At 39.9% G+C, this 23132-nt stretch overlaps 1 protein-coding gene across 8 annotated transcripts in view; it reads right to left on the reverse strand.

Annotated features, from left to right (window-relative positions):
• Positions 1-23132, reverse strand: part of SH3KBP1 (SH3 domain containing kinase binding protein 1) — a 147278-nt gene that overhangs the window by 85810 nt on the left and 38336 nt on the right. For all 8 annotated transcript variants that reach the window (XM_083612322.1, XM_083612326.1, XM_083612325.1 and 5 more), the window contains one exon: positions 2778-2901. In XM_083612322.1, the coding sequence (XP_083468448.1) occupies positions 2778-2901 (124 nt within the window). The remainder of the gene's footprint in view (positions 1-2777; positions 2902-23132) is intronic.

Below are 23132 nucleotides of genomic sequence, written 5' to 3' on the forward strand. Positions count from 1 at the left end.
AGAAAAAAGACCTAGGGGTCTTACTAGACCACAATATTAACATGAGTCAACAGTGTGATGCTGCACCAACAGAAGTATAGCATCCCAAGCAAACTTCCATATGCAGCTGGCACAGACCAGAAATGGGAATGATGAGTCAATCCTTAAAACAGTCTGGGTCCAAACTATCAGGACCCATGTTGAAGTTGCAAGGAGTCAGGAGGCTTGACCCATCATTTTTTAAAAGCACCTTTGATACCATGCTACATTTCATTTCCTCATCATTTTTCTACCTTGTACAAGTTTTAGTACAATGATTTAGAATAGTCAATTTTCCTGTTTATCCAGCTTTCATTTGCTTTCTGACATACTGTGACATTTAAAAATCTCTTACATAAAAGTGAACTTGCAGGAGACATTAAAAATTAAATGGTTAGTACAAGCCCAGGCATACCAAAATACTATTAAAAATTGCTAGGATTTAGAAGTTGTAACAGGATGTACTTCCTTTCCATTTTAGTGCCCCAGATAACAGAGGCCCAGCTGCCACAGACCATATGGAGCCTTCTATTACTTGCACAAGCGTAACCCAAAAAAACCCAATGCCAAGTCTTTTAGAACACCGAAAAGATAATGCAAAAATTCCACAGGCAAAATGTATCAGAATCTTTGGTTTTCAGGGCCTATATTCTAGTACATCTTCATCAAACATCTCATACCACAACTTTGAATTTAATGGCTTATTTTTTGTTCGTTTTCTTTTCCCCCAACATGATTCTCCTACCTGGAACCTTACATAAGTAACTAATAGGACTTCTAAGTGCTGTCTTGTTCTTTCTAATCTGCCATAGATCACATACTCATCTGCAATACTTTATGGATTTTGTCTAACTAAATCCAATAATATTCTGCAACAGAGGTTTTTTTTGGGGGGGGGCTTTAACTTAATGCTATGTTTAATTCCTCCCATCATATAATATTCTATCTACTATATATTTTGGGAAGTTGTTTGCTTGCTATGTGTTTGGACACCTCTTAAGATATAAGCAAATTTTGCATGATGGTTCCTGAGTTTCACGATCAGGTTTTCATCTAAGTTAGGATACAACTGGATGCCATTTTGAATCAAGATGGTGGACTGAACCTTTCTGATTGCACTGATCCTTAGAATTCCTGAGCAATGCCAGGTATGATGCTGCTAGTTGCTTATATAGGATGATTGTTGGTTTCACAGACTGCCTGGATTCAGTCCTTTGGGTTGAGTTTCTTTGATTGGTGGCTCAATAGCCTACCTAATACAGTGGTATCTCGGGTTACAGACGCTTCAGGTTACAGACTCCACTAACCCAGAAATAGTACCTCAGGTTAAGAACTTTGCTTCAGGATAAGAACAGAAATCGCACGGTGGCAGCGCAGCGGCAGCGGGAGGCCCCATTAGCTAAAGCGGTACCTCAGGTTAAGAACAGTTTCAGGTTAAGAACGGACCTCCAGAACGAATTAAGTTCTTAACCCGATGTACCACTGTACTGCTTTCTGGTAAGTTTTTTCCCCTTAGTTTCCAGTAAGATTTTGACACAAACAGGCAGTTTGTGCCATGAATAGCACATTTCAAAGTTTCATAGTCACCAAGGACTTGGCTTTGAGATAAGAAACAGAAGCTGGTAAGCCTCCAAGGTAAAAAATACAACATTTGTTCTTGAAATAAAAATCCTTGAATGGTTCCACACTTTCTGGAGAGCATAACTGGCAAGGCAACCCACTGACACAACTATGTCAAAATTGCATGTTTTCTTTCAAGCAATCAAAACATATTCTATTTAGCAGGATCAGGTTTTTAAGCTGTTGCATGGACCTAACTATATTCTAGAATATCCTGTTTATTTCATCGTACTACGATGCAAGAAAAGGAAGGGGAAAACTGGTATTTCATGAGGCCCAATGCAAGGAAGTACTGAGATAATAAACTCAGCATGTTTCCAAAACATATATATATATGGATTATATATGTGGGTAATGTAAAATGTATATAACCAGCATTGCCTACTTTGCACAATTAACTACCGAAGCATTTACTGTGCTTTTCTAGATAGCTAGAAACAGTCACTTGCCAATTATGAACTTAGTATGGGGTGGGAAGTTGGTTATTTGAGCTGTTCTGTGCAAAAGAGCTGTTTTAGAAATTTTAAAAAATTACTGCAAATGTGCCTTCAGCTACAACCAATTGAGAAAGGCACACTGCATCCTTTGAGCTGACAGAAACAACACACATAAAGAAACCTGGCCACACAATGTGCTTCAGCACATCCACAGTTGGATAGCATGCACTTTTATATTGGATTTTCTTTCCTTATTGGATTATCTGCAAATTGGAAAAGGCTGAATGGGGTGGGGGGGAGTGCAAGCTGCCACTTGGAGTAGGAAGATGTGTAGATACCACCAAAATGAAATTAAAAGCAAGACACAAGTAGCTTCAGAAGGACACTAAACTCTGGTGTTGACAAGCCCTATGTTGCCATAAATCTACCTATAACTAGCTGCTCCTTGTTAAAATAATTGCACTCAATAATGAAGCTCTTTGGGTAAAGAAACACAAATGATTCTGTACTTGATAAGAGAGTGATATCCTCAGATGGGAAGACACAGTGACTGAATGTTTGAATTGGCTTTCATAAACCTGTTTGCCCATCTGAGAACTTTTTCCACCCTTAATGTATACACATTTGTCCAGTGTATAATTTTATGGTTGGAAACATTCCAAATACAGTTTATCCTGGAGCTTTTAATTTAAAATATATTACCTTTTTTGGAGGCTCTAATAATTGTCTCAGACAACAGTAAAGGACTTCCATTGGAAACATCATGTATAGACTTTTCTGGTACTTTGATGACAGGACCTTCCTTCTTTGCTTCTTTTTTTATTTCCTGTATAAGAAACAGAAACAAAGAAAGAAAGAGGGAAGAACTATTTAGAATGTTTAGGTATGAACTCTGAACCCAGGCCCCAGAGCATTACAAAACAAAGCAATGACAGACTAAAAGTAACACAAGTTAACAACAATGTAAGTTAAACTCCAACCCAAATTAGTTTAACTGAAATAGTTTAATTTAAAATGCTGATTTTTTCTTTAAAAAGCATTTCCTTTTTAAAAAGGAAAAAAATATTATTCAACAAATAATAAAAAGAAACATTAAAATGCAATAAAGCAAGGTGAAAAGCATTTATGCAAATACTAATAAAATTATGTAAAATCTAAATGAATGAGTAACTGCAAGTAATACAAGACAAAACAGGAAGAGGGCAGATTAGGGAAGGCTGCATTATCCCATGGACTGCTGATTATCATACTTATACAGCCCAGTTTTAAAAAACTTGTAGAAGCACCCAAAACAAACAGAAAGCTGCCTTTGCAATGAAACTTAACAACTTCAAGGTTCAAAGTCTGTCTGCACATTTACTACATATGCACGCCAGAAATGGTCTTATAAAAGCTGGAACAACTCAGTTTGGGGAAAGATTGATATTTGTGTGTTATAACAACAAAAAAACAACCCCAAACCTGTTCCTGGTTGGTAGGCAGAAGGTGTAGAAGCACATGAATAAACTATGGATATTTTCTTAAAATATTTCTACCCTGTTCCCAAGGCCACCCTTCATTGACTTATTTGTGCCCTCAAATTGTGTCCCACCTCGCAAAGCTATGACTGCAGCTAAATTAGACTTTTCCTGCTCATGGTAATTTCCTGGTATACCTCCGGTTGGTTACGCAATACACTATAAATGAAAGCAATGAAACATGCTATGCCGTCAAGAATCTGAAACTTCACTGTTGGTAGATTCCGACCAGAGTATAGATTGTGAGCAATGAACATGAAGTTTAATGTTCTACTTAGGAGTGCTATTCCTAAAACTTTACTTGCCTTTGACACTGAAAGTTCCAAAATCACAAAACTGATTATAATATTTTTATTATAGCCTTGACCTATGAGGCAACACTTATTGCTCTGAAAGCAGAAATAAGAGACCTCAATAAACAGAGCTCTAAAATCCGTTCCAATAGACTCTTGGTCAATGGAAAATGGTATTTTCCTATGAGCACATAGCAATTCTGTGGACAAGGCAGGGGCCTTTCTCCAACAATACTTAAGTTTTTCCTGGAGACATTTTCAGCTAGAGAAAACCCTCAAAACTGTACAGGGTAGTCTAAATGTGAAAGCTAGGTTCCTAAATTATCCCTATCTCCAAAATTCTGACAAACTGACCTGAAATCTCCAAATTTAACAAGCTTTAGGTATGTACATAGTACAGATTCGAAATTTCAGAAGTGTAATCTTGAAGTTTAATGAGTAATGAATTAATTTTATAGATTAACTGCTTGACAACGGTAAATGGTAAATGGTAAACTAACCTCTTCTGAAAGTGGTAGATAGCTTACAGGGTGGGGTAAACAAGAGAAGACTAGCAATTTTGTTAAATAACTATTTCTAACAATCATGGATTGTTTTCAGAATTTATTCCAGGGCGTTCAAAAGCAGAATACCTATTTTTAGCTACTGTGTCTAAAGACACAACTTCCCTTCTATCAAAATATTTCCTCTTCTTTGGACTGGAAACTCAGCACCCTGATGATCAAATTAATCTGCTACAGAAGGAAAGCAAAAAACAAACCCAACAACCATTAATAAGGAAATAACCGGGGGGGGGGGGGAGGGGAGGATTCAGAGTTACCTGTAATAAAACCTTAAACCAAACTGTCAACATGTTATTTTTTTTTTCTGGTCTTTGTCTAAATGTTCTGTTAGTCTTGTGTAGATTATTAATCTATTATTCCCAACACCAGTTAAAAATTTGTATTTATATCTTTTACATATAAATAAATAAATAAATAAATGGGACGCGGGTGGCACTGTGGGTTAAACCACAGAGCCTAGGACTTGCTGATCAGAAGGTCGGCAGTTTGAATCCCCACGACGGGGTGAGCTTCCGTTGCTCAGTTCCTGCTCCTGCCAACCTAGCAGTTCAAAAGCACGTCAAAGTGCAAGTAGATAAATAGGTACCGCTCCGGCGGGAAGGTAAACGGCGTTTCCATGCGCTGCTCTGGTTCGCCGGAAGCGGCTTAGTCATGCTGGCCACATGACCCAGAAGCTGTATGCCAGCTCCCTCGGCCAGTAAAGCAAGATGAGCGCCGCAACCCCAAAGTCGGTCACGACTGGACCTAATGGTCAGGGGTCCCTTCACCTTTACCTTAACATAAATAAATAAAGGTTTTTTCTTACAGCAAATTCACACTATGATTTTTGCACAGTAAAAATCCAGGAAACTTTGCAATTGTCAATGCTGTGATAGGCTTTTTACACAAGTAGAGGCTTATATATTATGGGACTGACACCCATAATGGTTAGCTCAGTGCAAAGTAATAAGGTAAACAACAACTTAGAAATCCCAATTCCCAGCAAATATCAAAGCCAAAGAGGATACAAATATTATTAATAAATCAGAATGAGCTTCTAAAGAGAGGACAACATTTGCGCCTCCTCGTCTGCTGCAGGGACTGAGGAGACGGTGTGCCAGGCATGAGTTTTAGGGCCACTGGTATAGTGCCCAGCTATTCACACACAAATCTACTCATGAAGAGATGGAAGCTCATGTAATCACCTACCCAGATCAGAGCCCGGCTAGATACTAGAAAGGGGTGAAGGGCTGAGCTCCTATGTTCTGAAAGCTTCCTAGAAGCTCTGGGCTCAAGTGCTCAATCTTTTCTGAACCAGATAATGGGGAACTTCAACAGATCTGTTCAGATGTGTCAGTTTTTTCAATATTTTGGTTAAAACAATTCAAGGGGGGGAAATACTGACAATTCTAGTCATATTCAACACAACTGATTCCTATGTTACGGGAGAACTACTGTGTCTTTTATGCTTTCAAACTAAATTCAGGCTTGGGGACATCACTAGGCCCAATACCAAGGAAACCCAAAAGACACTCTTCTCCAGCCCATAAGGGAAGTCATTCAACACAGGAGCCAGGCTTAACATATACTATATAGTTCTATTGTAAGAGAGCCACAGAAATCTGGGATACATTCAGCTTTCATTATCAGCATCTCACTCATGTAGAATAAAGCATCATGAAACACTAGGAAATCTCATGAAGAACATGATATAAACAAGCTTGACTAGAGGATAATGTGACATTTAATGATGTGTTGCATTGCTTTTGTCAGAGTGAATGAAGATTTCTGGTTATTTTATCATCATTCTTGTTTAACAAAGGGAGGTGGGAGCTATAAACATTTGGGTAGCAGAACAGCAACTCAAATGGAAATATGCAGTCCTTTGGAACAAATCCACAAGTTAAATTAATGTGAATAATTTATAGAATTACTGCAAGCTCTGGAAGCTCCTACACTGCATTTTACTACACTGTAATGACATAGCAGCTAATGGAGGGTAAGGAGAAAAGCAAAAATGAAAGAGCTGGTGTGTTGTGTTTTTAATGTGAATCTAGTAGGACCTCAAGGTTTCTGGAGAACAGCAGACACCAGTAAAGGTAAAGACAGAGGCCTACATGCTAGTGTTATTCCAAAATGAAATTGTTCCTTTCACATATTGCCAGTTCAGCAGCTCAGGTAAAAATTGGCTTCAAACTTCTCAAAGAAATGAGCTCTGAATGCACTGGGTAAGATGGTGAATGAATGGGGCAGACAGAGTTACTTTCTTTGAGCATGCTCCATAGCACCACTGAATCACCTATAATGCACTTCAATGAAAAGTGAATTTAGTCCTGGACACTATTCCCATTAAATCACATTAGGACCACAGATTTAAAGGTATAGAATAGGTATGAACAATCTATTGCCCTAGGACTGCATGGGACCATTAGCAAAATTATAAAAACCCTCTGCAAGCCATTAGTTCAAGAAGAGCAATGTACCTGCTTCACTCACAGAAAACAACAAGGAAGTGGCAGGGAGGGGAATGAACCCTGCTCTGGCCCCATCCACTACCCTTGAAGGAATGTGGCCTTCTACACAAATAATCTGTACCGGAGTTGGCAAATTTATGGAATCAGCAGACAAGACTTCTAAATTACATTTTGAATTGGAGCAAGCTGATATACGCTCTCTCATTAGTGCTAAATGTTTTGTAAGATCTTCCTAACTTCTTCATCCATGTCATACGCAAACAATGTTTTTCATGTGATCTTTTCTGCTTCAGCCACTGTGGTGTTTCTTCACAAAGTACAAGGTTTCTGTCCTTTCCTGTTAAAATACCTTCTTCCTTCCCGTTTCCCCCTTGAAACCATTGTTTCTAAACATTACTGTGTATTTCATTTCCCCCTTTAAAAGTTCTCTATAATAATCCTACCCTGGTGTATACTTTTCTTCACCCTCCATAACTGCATCTTTTCAGAAATGATGCTTTTACAAACTGTCTCTGCAAGTGATCTGAGTGCTCTACAGTTCCAACTCACTTAAGAAGCCTGCACAAATGAGGCTCCTACAATACAAGAATGCCAAATTCCTTTATCCCGAGTTTCTCCATATTCCAGAACAATCAGTTGCTCAGAACATAACAGATTTCACTTATTGTTATCAGAGAATTTTTAAAAAAGTTTTCACTTGACAAATCTATTGAGATACAATCTAACTCTGTTCCCCTCCCAGGTCTATGCCAAACTCAGAAACAGAAGTACCTGCAGTTCTCTATTTAGAAGCTGTTTTGCAAAACCACTTCAGCTCTTTAGAAAACTATTTCAGAATTCAGAAAATTATTTTTAGACATTTTTGTTGCAGCCATAGCACTTAACTTTCCAATTCAGAAAATGTCAACTGTTGCGGCTGTCAGGGGGGGAAAACAGAATAGAAACTAACAAATGAATAGTGCCAAATGTGCAAAATGCAGAAGAGTCTGCTACCCAAAGCCTGGCCTAAGACATGCAGAAATGATAGTCTAGGACAGGGTCAGCAACTTTTTTCAGCCGTGGGCCGGTCCACTGTCCCTCAGATCATGTGGTGGGCCGGACTATATTTTTTGGGGGGAAATGAACAAATTCCTATGCCCCACAAATAACCCAGAGATGCATTTTAAATAAAAGGACACATTCTACTCATGTAAAAACACGCTAATTCCCGGACCATCCGCGGGCTGGATTGAGAAGGCAATTGGGCCGCATCCGGCCCCCGGGCCTTAGGTTGCCTCAGCCTGGTCTAGAATCAATTATGGTCATATGTATACCTTAACATCAGACTTAATTGACTGGTGTTTTAAAGCAAAAATGTAAAAACAAAAAACTACCCCACTGACATGACTGAATTAAGAAATGGTGTGCAGTAGTGTGCTAGTATTCATAAATTTGTAGAGTTGGAAGCCTCCCTGCATATCATCTAGTCCAATTTCCTGCAATGCAGGAATCTCAACTAAAAGCATCCAACCTCTGCTTCAAAACTTGAATAAGCCATGTAGATTTCTTGACTCTGACAATATTCATTAGCTACAATATGCAATCTTTCCCCAAGGTAAGTGATAGTGGCATGTTATGTTAAGCCCTTATATCTCTCTCACTATGTCCTAGTGACTAGGATACAGTTAACTTCTTCAAATGATTTAGAGAATTACTTCAAGAAAACTGATATCAAAGCAATCAAAGGTGGGTGGTGATCTAGCTGCGTCTAGATAATGGTAGGGTGAGTACAGCAATAATGAAAAACCACTTTTGCTATATTTTGATAAAATGTTTTCCACAATTACAAGTTCTCCTATTTCAAAAGCATATTCTTCAGAGTACTAGGCTGCATAGGAAAATACAAAACTGGTTTTCAAAACATGTTATGCAGTGCATTTGAACGAATAGCACCCTCCTCTTCCAGGACACCACCCTGAAGTTCACTTATCTTTTAGCTTTTCTCTGCTTATGCCTGGAAAAGAGGCCTATTGTATAAACATCCAACTTGCTGATTTCTTACAGCAGATCTGTTTAATTTCAAATATTAACAAGAGGCACAGGTGAAGTATAGCACAGCACACATTATTTAGAAGTTCTACAACAGAGGCAGTCAGCGGAAGTTTACCCAAGTGCAGCTTCTCATTTTTTTGTGCTCTGATCTAGCTGCAAGCAGCCCACCAACTTCGAAGGGCTCGCACACACATAAATAGCATTTTCCAACCCACTGTGTACCTCAGATGGAAAACTCACATCTGGTGAGAAGAAACTGTCTTGTGTGACATTAAAGAGCTTAGTACCCGAGAGCCCACAAATGCAAAACTCCCCAATCCTTCTACTCCTAGCAACAGGAGCTTCCTATGTTCTGCACTACACCTAACACAGCCAATATAAAATGTGGAACAGGAAAGTGTGGCTTAGTATGCTCTGTGTGGGCTAAGTGTGGTGCTGTTGCTTAGGATGGGCTGCTAGAGATGTGGGTGCAGTTCCCAGGGTCTGCTGCACCCAAGGAGACAGGTTCACAAAAGTTCACAGTCCCACATGGTATTATATGAAGTTGGCATGCAGAAGCTGAGATGCTTGGACTAGATGAGCCTTGTGGTCCCTTCTAACTCTACAATTCTATGACTCAATGGTGGATAGGGGGAGGGCGACTACTGATACAACTACCAGGAGCTGCTTACAGCCAACCAACTGAACATGGGGGGGGGCGCGCGTATGGATAGCTGAGTACAGAGGAAAATAAAGCTATCCAAAGTTCCAAACGAGGCAGGCAGCTATCAGAACGAGCCTACAGGTGTGCTCCCTCTGCCTAGTAGGTGTGTGTGTGCTCCCAATCTTTTCTCCTGATTGTCCATCGCTAGGTAGCTATGGGATCACTTAGGCATTTGTACATGTACAGTTCCACTTAGCTGCAGCTCCATGGTGCATGTGGTTGGCAAGGGGAGAAAGGAGGGAATCTCGCTATACAGGAAGAATATAAACAGCTCTATCACACTCTTCTCATTTGTCTGCTCCTGTGGCTGTGTGGTTAGAGTATTCTCTATAATAAGATAAGACCCAAGCCACACTTGCTGCTTCCTATTACAAACGTTCCTCTTTCACACAGTGCTGCCAGGCACAGCTCATTGGGTATGAGTTTGCTGATCTAGCATCCATTCTGTCTTTTTCAAATGCCTCACCCTTTGCTTCCGTTTGCGAGGTTGTTCTCCTTCACATAGCTTTTGTCCCACAGTGGGGCTTGAAGCCTTCTCCTGGGGAGACCATGGGTTCTCTAAGCCTACCTTCTACTTTTTAGGTGTAGACCTGATTGTTGTGATTGGAGTGGCAGCGCATGGAATACGTTATGTGACACCTGCAGCCGCCGCATGTTGATTGGTGCTCTCTGTAGACAGCTAATATAGTCTTTGGGAATGAGACTATGGGCTCATCCACACTTCCGCTCATCCTATTTACTGTTGAATCATAACAAACATCCACAGAGATTTCTACAGACTGGTGTTTGTTCCGATTCAGAAGTAAACAGCGGGTTTCGCTGGGGAAAGAGAGGGGGCAAATGAATCTTGGGATTGTGCCTACAAAGCATGGGGCAAGTGTGGACAAGGCCTGTGATTGTACTGCTAGGCCTGCCACTGTTGTTGCTATGTTAGTTCTCCTTTCTACTGCTACTGGGTTTTTTGTTTTTATTTCTGCTGAGAGAGCATATCTATGAACTATTTACATGGGGGAAACCTTCTAATACAGTATTTTCCATCTTAGCTGATTCACAGAATTGACCTACCAGCACATTTTACTTTGCAGTTTACTGTTACTTTATCCTATTGTTGCTTTTAGTGACATCTTATGGGAAAGCAGGCTATACTATTTACAATAAATCAATTTTTGTTTGGGGGGGAAATGCCGGAAATTACATTAAACACAGATGAATACTAATCTTAAATTAGCACCACCAGTCAGAAGTGCTGAGTTCCACCTGGCATTGCAGGGCTCCTCGTGTGTGTGACATCGGGGAGGCCTGGTGGGGCCTGCTGCCAGGGTGGGGAGGCCTGGCGGGGCCCCTCAAGATTGAGGAGCTCAGTCCTGTCCCCATATACTGGGGGGGTACATAGAGTATGAGCCTATGCTACCAGTGGGCTACATAGCAAATTAAAGATTGCGGCCAACATTCAAATAGCTACTTTTTTTATAAACCACGTGGGGGGGGGGGGAGAGGGAGAGACTTTGAGTAGCGGATTACATGCTATTTTACTCAAAGTTTTTGTTAAATTCCCATAGTTTTAGAAGTATCATGCTACGCAGCATGTGAAGCTCTTGTTCAAAGATCCTCAAAAGCATCCCCTCTCTCTATAGGAGTAATTGAGCGGCTCTTTGAATTCTAGCCAATGTTATGATGTACCATGCCTGAAGCAGATTAAAACCAAGATGAGAAGGAAACAATGATTGATACTAGAGATCATTTGCAAGCATATGGGCAATCTGTAATACATTAGGTAGCATACCTACAATGAAATATGCAACTTGGTAAGAGAGGGCAGGCCCAGGCCACCTCTGCACTGCAATTTCATGTAATCTCTAACCACAAGGTTTTTCAATCAAGGCGTTCAAATTCATGAGTTCCAATGCACAATTATAATCAAAAGCAAAAACCCACACTGCAGCATTTCAGGTTTCCTTCTTTTATACTGCATTTCCTTCTCCTTCCCCCCAACCCAAACACAGTTATTAAAAATTCCCTCAGTGACAACACAATCCCCAACTCCTAAAACAGCATTTAGACAGATTATTCTACTTTCAGAACATAAAGCTTTTAAAGGTTGTTTCAAACAACAACAACAACAACAACAACAACAACAACAACAACTCGATAGTTCCAACAGTTTACTGTTTTAGCTATATTGAGCTAACCATACAAACATTCATTATTTGGTTAAAGCTGCAAGGCCCGGGGGGGGGGGGGGATCCACTGTACCTACATAAGTACATAAAAACTGTGAAATCCTATTATATGCAAAATGCAGTAAGATCAGAGTCAGCTCCTGGGGGGTTTAAAGCCTCTTTTCAGATTTGTTTTTTTCAAAGGAAGTACGTACAAAAATCTATTTTTAGACCTACAGTGTATATGTTTACATGGTTTTCTCCACTAAAGAAACAAATGCTCCTGAATCCTGTTTTTTATCTGATCAGCACTGATTGCAACATTATTATTCAAATCATGCCCTATGTGAGCCATATGTGCTGTTTGACTTGAAAATTAGACAATAGAAGTAAGCACTACAGCTTGACAGACTAATGTCAGAAACGTTTATGTTAACTCTGCTTGTACGCCTCTTGACATTTTCTCAAACAGACATACTGAACAAGTTTTCTCGACTGCTCAGAATCCATACCCCAAGCTAGAAATTTGCCAGAACAGCAGTTGTTCATCACTTAATTCAGCTTTGCTATGATTCTATCTAGCCTTTGCCAACAATTGTACTGCTGCTGGCCTCTTTTATAGTCCAAAACATTTGATCTATATATTTTATGTACTTATATACTACCTTTCTTCCATTGGATGTAAAGTGGTATACATAGGATTGCTGGGTGTGCTCCTAACCAGCCAAAGACCTGTGTAACGTCAGCAAGGGAGCTATCGCATGTGCCTTCAAGACGACAGCAACACTCCCATACCAATCATTCTCTCTGGGCTATCAGTCCCTTTAAGAGGCATATTCTTGATTCACTTGGAAACTCCATTATTTACTTAGTCTTTATACATTCAGTGGAAGAGGAATATGAGTGAAGTCTTTAGAATCAAGTCTAATTAAGCACATCTTATTCATAAGTAGCTTGTGAAGAACTTGTACATCTGTGCATGCATCTGCACATGTGGTATATTTTTCATTTACTGACAGCCCTCCAGATTGCAGCCACAAGATATGAATAGATTTTATGCATTTTGAAATTATTCCTTTGAAGCTTTGCCTTCTCTAAGTAGGGGTGGGTGTGTGGGTGGATGTACACACACACACACACACACACACACACACCCAACATATATATATACACACAGAGACACATTCAGAAAATGGAATAAACACAGTAATGTTCAGTTCTGTGTTGTTGTTTTTAATGAAAGAATCCAGCATGGAGCGACTTGTTTCTTCTCTGCTTTAGTTCCACCATTAGATAAGATTTTCTGCATAAAAAGAAATAACATCAAAGCGGAGCTATAGGGCATGGAAATACTGCCTCATAGTCTGTCTTTAATGCCACTCTAAATGGCTTTTGAATAGTTGTATCACAGCCTAAATATATTTGATAAATTTATTTTGAAGATTTCTAAGCTGCCTTTCAAAACATAAAGCATTTCCAAGGGGGCACATAATCACTATAAAACCATTATAAAATCTACCAATAACAAACTTATAGCAACGGCAGAACAATTGATTTCAGTAGAACAATTCTAACGCAGCTCTAAAAATGGCTGAACATACAAAACAGTAATAATTTTAAATAATTTTAAATGAACCTATACTTCTGAACAAAAGCAAATTGAAATCTTACAAGTCTTAGAGTCCACCTAAAGAAAATCATATTACATTATGATTTTATTACATGGGAGTCGGTGGGGTGTAGACCCAGGTTTATATCCACACACAGGCCCTAAAGCTCTTGAACCAACCACTGATACACAGTCTAACTTGCCTCGCAAGGTTGTTGTGAAGGTAAAAGGTGGGGAACTGTGTCCACCACCTTGAGCTCCTTGGAGGAAGGGCAGGAGACAAATGTAATCAATAAATAAATCATTTGACTGACATTTGGAAACCTGACTGACTGAAGCCAGCGTGGTGTAGTGGTTAAGAGCGGTGGACTCGTAATCTGGGGAACTGGGTTTGATTCCCCTCTCCTCCACACGCAGCTGCTGGGTGACCTTGGGCTATTCACACTTCTCTGAAGTCTCTCAGCCTCACTTACCTCACAGAGTGTTTGTTGTGGGGGAGGAAGGGAAAGGAGAATGTTAGCCGCTTTGAGACTCCTTCAGGTAGTGATAAAGCGGGATATCAAATCCAAACTCTGACTGTCATGGGTAATGATTTCCTGTTACTTCAAGAACAAAGGCCCCCCCTACCCCGACCAGAGAAGAATGGCAAACCAAGTTGATGGACTATGCCAAAATGGCAAAATTAACTAGGAAGCTCAGAAATCAAGAAGACAAGAACTTTAACAAGGAATGGGAAAAGTTCATAATTTATTCACGAGACCACTGTAAACAGGTTAAAACATTAGCAGGATTTAAACCACACTTGTAAAGTAATGGAAAGTATGGATAATTTAGAAGGATTAAAAATTTGGAAAATATTGATCTGCAGTTGTAAAAAATACCTTTAGGACCCATGGAAGGGATGGGGGGAAGTCGGAGATTCAGAGCAATCTTGATATTTGGATTTGGAACTGTTTTTTTGTTGTTGTATGCTTATACTTTTTTAAAACAAAATTTAAAAATATACAAAAAAGAAAAGAAGAACCAAATAAGGTCCTCAAATAAGAACCATGTTGGTAATTTTAATGTTCACATGCATGAACTTGCTCCAAAATACATATTGCCTTACTTTTGAAAATGAAGTACATTAATTCATCTTAAATTATGGAAAACTAGTGGGGAAAAAGCAATGACAACACTACAGGTGTATGTGGAACCAAAAATGCAACCTATTGCAAGGGAGTAGTAAAACTTCAAAGGTAATGATGCATTAGAAGAGTTTGGATTTGATATCCCGCTTTATCACTACCTGAAGGAGTCTCAAAGCGGCTAACATTCTCCTTTCCCTTCCTCCCCCACAACAAACACTCTGTGAGGTGAGTGGGCCTGAGAGACTTCAGAGAAGTGTGACTAGCCCAAGGTCACCCAGCAGCTGCATGTGGAGGAGCAGGGAATCGAACCCAGTTCACCAGATTACGAGTCTACCGCTCTTAACCACTACACTACACCACACTGGCATTAAGTTCCGTTTTACCTGACTATTCGATTTTAGCCCTATTAGGAAACTACTCTGTCCTCGGTTCTGTCTTATTTTGAACACTGATAACAAAATGAAGAATTGTACTAGGGTTTCATCTTAAAATTTAGCTAGGCATAATTGTAGAATGCTTAATGGTATAAAAACCAATGATGGCTGCTACAGATTCTGCTCAGCTCATAAAATGTTGTTAGATTTCTTGGACATTTTATGGAAAGGCAAGGTATAAATGTTTTAAACAAGCTACCAAGCCTCCTCTTCTATCCAGGGTAGCTTTTAACAGAACAGTTTTCCCTCCAGACCATGTAACTGCAAGCGTCAAGACAGATTAGAGGAAAACATCTTTCCAAACGAAAGACTGTACAGTAGCTTGAAACACTTGAATCTAATTCCTTTTTAAAAATTTAAGTAATAGGCTTTTGAAATAACATCTTGGGGAAAGCTGTATCCAGGCACCCTGAAATCCCTCAAGCAAATGAGGGAGAAAAAGACCAAGTGCACAAGCTCTATCACCACTACCCTTCTGCCTTTGGAGAGCAAATAGCTGCAGTGAGGCACCTGCTCCGACTATGGAAGATCAGGGTTCAATACTGCATATGGCATCCGCAAGAGTTGAACTGGCTCTCTATTTTGTAAGTTACCCCTCCACCTTGTGGAAGGCAACAAAGATGGTGAGGGGCTTGGAGCTAGTGTGCTCAACCTTCTTCATGAAGGATTTAGAATGCCTGAACGGGTCAAATGTAGTTGGCAGATGCAGCTTTAAAACAATGCAGTTATACTAAGCCATGCACATATCCCAAGCAAGTTCTACATCTGTATCTCATAAGCCACAGAGGAGCTAATGATCAAAGTGCAGCCTTGGTTTCATCCTCGCTTCCATGCCTGCCTCTTTTCCTTCTCAGAAAGTTCCCATTTCTTCACTTGCTGACTTCCCACTCCCTGCTCTCCCCTAGAGCACACGATGCCATATATCTTTGCCCATATATTCAAAATGTAAGTCCTCAGCTAACAAGCGGTAGGTGTAAGGCCATGAACTCAGCTCCCTCTTTAACAAGAGCAAGAAATTGAAGGTAGAAAACAATGACATCTCCCATCAGCAAAGCTTCAACCAGAGCTATAAACAGGCAGGGTGAGGTTAAGGACACAATGTGGAAAAACAATGGGGAAAACTTTAAAACAAGGAAAAATGAAAAGGAACAAAACAGAATTTTCAAACAAGGGGATTCTATTACTTTCCCCCTCAACAGTAGTTTTATGAAAAATTTTAGGTCAATACATAAATCCTTTGTGGCATGAGCCACATGAGGATATACGGTATTTATCCTTTGTGGCATGACAGCAGTCAGACACACAAAGCAGACAATGGTAAATACACACATAACTGGAAGTGTGGGCAGAGGAAACCCTTGATATAATGCTGGCTGCAAATTCTGCAGGATACTATCACTCCACTGGCTTTTCACCCCATAAACAACAGCTTAAGAGTAGGCTTAAGAATTCGTTCCAATATTTTGTTTGTTCAGGTGTTTCAACACATTCTTCATCTTACAAAATGCCTAATGTATCAAAACTAGCCACTAAATTCTGGGAATCTGAGATTTCAAGTGTCAGAATGTAAATTTATATAAATAAGAGTCAATTGTTTTAAAGTCAAAATCTAAACCTTATTCAGTTGGTTTGATAAGTACTCAATAAACTCAACCCAAAGATGTAAGTGCCCACCTTCCCAATTCAGATGTCCTTGCCAATTAACATGCTTCATTCGCTATGCTTCTCCAAAACAATTTAACAAGCAGACAAGATGCAGACAAGACAAGAGATTCTGAACTCATTTCCGCCCTGTAGAAACTTGTAGAGAGAGAGAAACAAGCAACAACATTCTGAAATCTAGTGCTTTCCTGCTAAAGACGTGTGGCCCAACTTTGCTTTATTTGTGTAGAATGACTGGATCAGCTGAGAACATTACATGTACCATATCACTTGGGTAAAAGCTGTATGGTTATATTAACCATATGAAATTAATTGTGGATTCTGTTGGAGATGTGAAAGGAAGGAAGGATTTAATTAAAGGATATCTGGTTTAGTGTTTACTAGCTAGTCTAAACATGGGTCTGGAGACAAACTACTGCATAGTTGTGCACTTCAGACTCCTCAGAAGCAATGCATAAACATAGAATTGGGAGGTACCACAAAAGTCATATAGTCCAACTGCCTGTAATGCAGGAAACTTTTTGCCCAACGTGGGGCTCGAACGCACGACTCTGAGAGTAAGTGTCTCATGCTGTCCAGACTGAGCCAGCATACACAGTTGTACCCTAGACTGCTATATTTGTTATGAAAATCCATATTAAACAGAGGATTATACTGTCACTACAGAGCACAGGCACAATGTGACTTACGTAAAGGCAACTTTAAAGTAGTTTTCCCCACAGAAAAGAGCCCCAACAACTTATCAGTATTTGCAATGATATGCAGATCGCTTAATTGGGTTTTAAAGTGCAGGTCAGAATTCTGTCTGCTCATTGATCAAAGGTAAAATTAACAACTTTCACTGTCTTAGACTTTCAGCTTATCCCAATTCAGAAATCCCTTCCTACTGCTTTCCACAAATCTCAGCCTGCATTATGTTTCTACCCTATGTTGTATGTAAATCTTACACAAATTACTCTTCTAAGGTGCTACTGGAAGGAATTTTTTTATTTTGATTCTGAAAAGAAAGTTCACTAAATTAAGGTGCAAACAAAGAAAGTTCACAATCAAAACCGCATATTTTAGAATTATCTGATATCACATCAAGCAGGATCCTAAATGCCAAACACCAATTTTCTGCATATGTAGCAGAGCTTTGTAGCTTCCCCATTCCCTATTACAATCTTATGTAATATCCACCCACCCAAAAAAGAAGTCCATAATAAAATATAGGGCAACTTTCAGCAACTGCATCTGACTAATGTTTAGTCTTGAGATGGACAAAAGGTTTTTGGCTTTGCACTGTACTACCTGGCACCTGCTGGACTTGGAGGGCTACAGTCTATTCCAGAGCTTTCCAAACTTTTCATGTTGGTGACACACTTTTTAGACATGCATCATTTTGCAACACAGTAATTCAGTTTTACTAGCACACCAGAGGTCAAACTAACCCCTTTCCAGCCCCGGGAGAAGTGTGGGGAACATTCACGCGACACACCTACACACTGCCGCTGACACACTAATGTGTCGTGACACACAGTTTGGAAAGCTCTGGTCCATTCCATTAAGCTACTTTTGCCGTCCTGAGAACAGAACTGGAGGTCACTTAATAGTAGCTTTAACTGTAGGACTCTTAGTAGTAGATTTAACTGTAGTAGCTTTAACTGTCCGGTCTCTTAGTAGGCATTCTTGCTTTTCAAATTTAGATTGTAGCAATTCATTGTGGGGATTCCAGGTGAAAACATCAAGAAGCAGATTGTGTAAGACTGAAGTCAACCCATACTTGCTCTGCGGTCTACCCAAAACATTTTTATATATATAAATAAGATCAGAGGAATACAAGATTGTGTATATAGAATCATAAACTAATGCCAAAGTGCTGGCAATCTTTTACATTTATACACTTACATTTTCTGCAAAACAGAAAAACAGTGATGTTATCTATTACCATATCATCCTTACCTTTGTTTGTTTGTAATCATTTTCATCCATAGGCAATTCATAATAACTATATTTTCCCATCTTACCATATACTTTGTAGTTACCGTATGGGAAAACGCTTGTGGAACATTTCCTTAATGATATGGTGCAACATGTGTTTAAACTCAGATGTCGCTATGCTTTCAATAAAAGAGCAAAAGTCCTGCTTGCTGGGAACACAGTGGCGTAACAAGCAGAAGTCACTGCACAATGGAAAAATACCAGAATCTACCCACTCTCCCTCTTCATAAATCTTTGCTCTCCAGTATTCCAAATGTATCTGCAGGTCTACAACTGCTCCACAAAACAGAAACAAAAAAGGCCCAAAAGTGCTATTGCATGTCAAAAACTTCATGTTAATCAGTGCATTAAGTGTTATTCATTGCCAATTTGCATATACAGGTAACTTGCATGCTACTCGGGAATTTGATTCCGGGGGGGGGGGGGGCACACATAAATGCAAAACTGCCTAAAGCCAGGAACTGCCAGAACTGCCCTCCCCCAAGGTGGAGGGCTGCTTACTGGGTTCTGGAAAGGTCGTAGGAGCTTCGTAGGGCCTTCCCACAACCTTCCCAGAGCCTAGTAAGCAAGTCGCTTCAGTTATCCAGCTTTGGCAACGCAGTGAGAGAGCTCTGGCACTGTCTCAGAGCTGCAATTGCTTAAGTGAAAGCAGTGTAAGATGCACTTTAACTTTTCCACAGGGTCCATGTTTACTCGGGTATAGATTATGGGACTGTGTAGCTATCTAAGTAGTAAACCATGGCCTGGCCTCCTCCTCGACTAAGGTGGAGAGGCAGAGGGACCTTTGTCCCCATAAGTTCAGACCCAGCAGTCCAGAATGTTAAGAGTACAAGCACGGATCTGCTTTTGGATCATGTGCTCCCTTGTTGAACTTCCAATCATGCTCGGCTATTTTAGTTCCAGTTCTGTTTTTTTTAAAAGAAAACCACAAATTGCTGCTTCATACAAACAGGTAAGCTATGGTTTGTACTTGCTGCCTGGCACATCAGGATTTGCTTCTGGTTTGCAGGCAAGTGTAAACCATAGTTCACACTTTTGGACAACGCAATTATTGGGGGGGAGGGGAAGCACCTATGTGGGAGAAGAAGGTGACGCAAAAGTCGGCTGGAAGAACATTATTCAGAATGTGTATGAATTGAAAATCTTTATTAGGCTCTGGACTAAGCATTTTAATAAGGGGAAACCATAAAAATCTCCCTTATCTGCCCCCACTGAACTCAAGTTTGGTTCTCAGGGGATGAGAATCACTTCAGGGGGGAAGTGTTAGTTTCCTTCTGGTTCTTGTGCTAAGCATTGTACTGATATGAATGAAGGCGTTTCAAACAAAAGCTGGGGTTTTTAGGTCAATCGGTTATGTTTCTGGCTCCGTTTCAGATACGTAAAAGCTTACTCGCAATTGTAGCAAATACTTCATGATAGTCAGCAGCCAGCAAGACTAGGTGCTTTTCAAAAGTATATTAATGAAACACATTTATTGGACTCAAGATACATAGAAGAAAGGTATTTAAGAACTCTTGAGTGTTTTCTTTGTGATTCAAAAAGAACTGAGAATCCTATATCAAGTTGCAGCAGACAAGCACCTGTGACAGCATTGCCACCATTCACGACTTGCTATACTCTCATTTTTTATTTTTTATTTGTGTGTGTGTGTGTGTGTGTGTCTTTCTACAGCATACTAGTTTTCAGCGCTTGAATCAGATTATATACCAAAGTGCAATAAATCCAACTGCAATGATGAATTTAAGCCATTTTAAAATTTAAACTAACCTATTGTTGGTGCTATTGTTATAAGTTGAGGGGGGGGGGGGACAAATTCCCAAAAGTTCTCCAATTTAATAAATGCTTGGAGCCAGACCTTGGAATTAGCAAAGTGCTAAAATATAGGTGAGACCCATTCTCTGGGACCAGGAAGCCACTTGTCAGAGGGGCCATCAGGAAGCGATTAAGCTAACAAGAGACAGGGAGAGAAGCGATCAGCTTAACTAAGCCTGTGTGCCAGCCAGCAACTGGCTAGGTAGTTTGGAAGGCAATGGGGAAACTGCCAAGGTTCTGAGCGTGATGTCACAGGGAAAATGCGGCAGCAGCCATTAGAACTAGCTGGGAAGCAGGAGCAAAGGGATGGTGCTCAGGATGGCTCTGTCTGCAATGCTGGGCTGCAATGAAGAGCAAGCTGCTCTTAAGATGACAATGGTTTAAGATCTGCACCCCTTTTCATCTAAACTCAGGTGTAAATATGTGTAATTAAACCATACTTCTTAAAGACACTACAGCCTCCACCACAACCTGATTCTCAACAAAAACACGCCCCTGGGTGAGAGCTGAGCCAGTGAAGATGCTGAAATGACAGCACAGTAATTGAGAACGGTGTTCATCTGCAGATGAAGAAATGTGGGCATGGGATCACAGCAGCAGATCCTGCAATACAGCTAGTCATGAATCACACTGAGTAGAGCTATTGCCGCACCTGCTAGACTTATTCTAGCTAGTCCCAGGGTGGGAAATCTTTTTCAGACCATGGGCTACCTTTCCCACCTGGTCAACTTTCTGGGAGCTACATGCTGGGGTGGACAGAGACAGAGGCAAAACTGGGCAAAGCAACCAATGCACATTTATCTTTGTATGGTAGGTTGGTTTCTCTACATATACACGTCTCTATCTTCCATCCAGGCAACCAAAATGCATTACCAAAGTTCACGAACACATTCCAGCCAGGCAAAAACAATCAAGGAGCATATGAAGTAAGGCTGGTGAGGGACGTGACCTGGGGAGAGTCCCAAGGGCCAGGTACAAGAAGACTGGAGGGCTGCATTTGACCTCTCACCTAGTCCATGGATAGCTAATGTCAGCAATATGCAGACAGGGCTGAAGAACATTGCCACCTCCCCACCACCACCACCACAAAATAACCAACCAATATTTAAATAACAGCATCTTGACACACACAACAACAGCACATTCATTCTCCCTTCCTTTCAACTTTATTCATTTCCTCACTAGAACAGTACAGTTTCTTCAACATCTGCTACTATATGTTGGCAGAAAGATATGCATTTCCTTCCACATCTTTACAGTGACAATGTGGAAGCCAACAAGCTGTTTCTGCAACAAGCAGCAACAGAGCCTGCCTGATAATCATGTACTCAGGAAAACACAGTACTTCCGGCTATAAAGCGATTGTTCCAAACAAAAATGAACATTAGATGACAAAGGAGATATATATATATATATATATATATATATATATATATATATTCAGAATAAAGTTTAAAATGTAGTTTCTTCCTAGTTCATGCCAATATCTAATTCATTAGATTAATGTTTTCTGTTTATTAAAAAAAAACTTAACAATCAGAGTTATGAGAGGTACATGAGGGTGGAAGGAGTTTGCTATATATGTACCATGGGCTAATGGAATCTGAATTGAAGGTCTATTTTTATTTTAGTCTGCCTGACACATTCCTAGTTTAAGTGTTCTCATGTTTGTCCAACGAATTATACATAGAAAGCACTCTTGGCCTGGGGAGTATATACTTCTGACATTATTGTTAAAGAGAATTATCTGAGAGATTTGGGGTTGTAAATATTTAAACATACCCAAGATTAAACGAGAGAGCTGCTGGTTGGATAACATAGCACAAATGAATTGCTTTAATGGGGCCACATTATAACATTCCTTTCAAACCAATACACATTAGTAAGGTTTTGGTCCCAGAGAAAAAAAGGATGACTTACTCCAATTGGGAAAAGAAATAGAGCAGACACCCCAACTTAGAAAGGCCTCATTCAGTAAAAGAAGAAGAAGTTCTATTTGCACAGCTTTACATAAATGACAAAAGGAGAAGCTTAGTCTTTTGAATTTGATCAACTTGGCAGCCAAATTATTCTAATCATTCTAAAGAGGCATCTAAAGCTCTGCAAGGATTATAATTTTTATGTCTATCATTCGGGTTCTTTCAATCAAATGTTTTTCTTTCAATTATGACCTTGTTCCTATGGAAACTAGTTGAGGCCTTTGTTACAGCAGAAAGGGTCTTATAAAAGTTAATAATCATTAGCATTAGAGAGTGTAAAATATAAACTGTATGCACATAGTTTATACTGAGGGGTGCTCATTCAGGGCTCCACTACCACAAGGTGTGCCTTTTCCAATAAAGCGCTTGAGAAATCATTGAAGAAATTAAAATGAAAGGTTCAGACAAAACAAAAGAGAAAACAGAGCTAGCATTACAAGACAACCATTAAGCAAGCAACTATTAAGAAGCTGGCAGGCTTTGTTTTTCCTGTTAGGTGACAACAAAAAAAGAGCCAGGTACCTGTTGGTGTTTGACACATGACATTCTGATAGCTGGATTGTTGATCTGCCACCAAAAAAAAGAACATTCTCAGAAAAGGGGGGGAGACCCTAAATCACACAGAAAGGAGTATTCCAGAAACTTTTGGAATAGTAAGATTATACTAGAAATGCCAGGCACTAGTCAATGTAGAAGACTGAAAGAGCTATGGAGCACATAGCTGTCTTTTAT

The sequence above is a fragment of the Podarcis filfolensis genome, assembly GCF_964270895.1.
Source record: "Podarcis filfolensis genome assembly, chromosome: 4".
Taxonomy (NCBI): Eukaryota; Metazoa; Chordata; class Lepidosauria; order Squamata; family Lacertidae; genus Podarcis; species Podarcis filfolensis.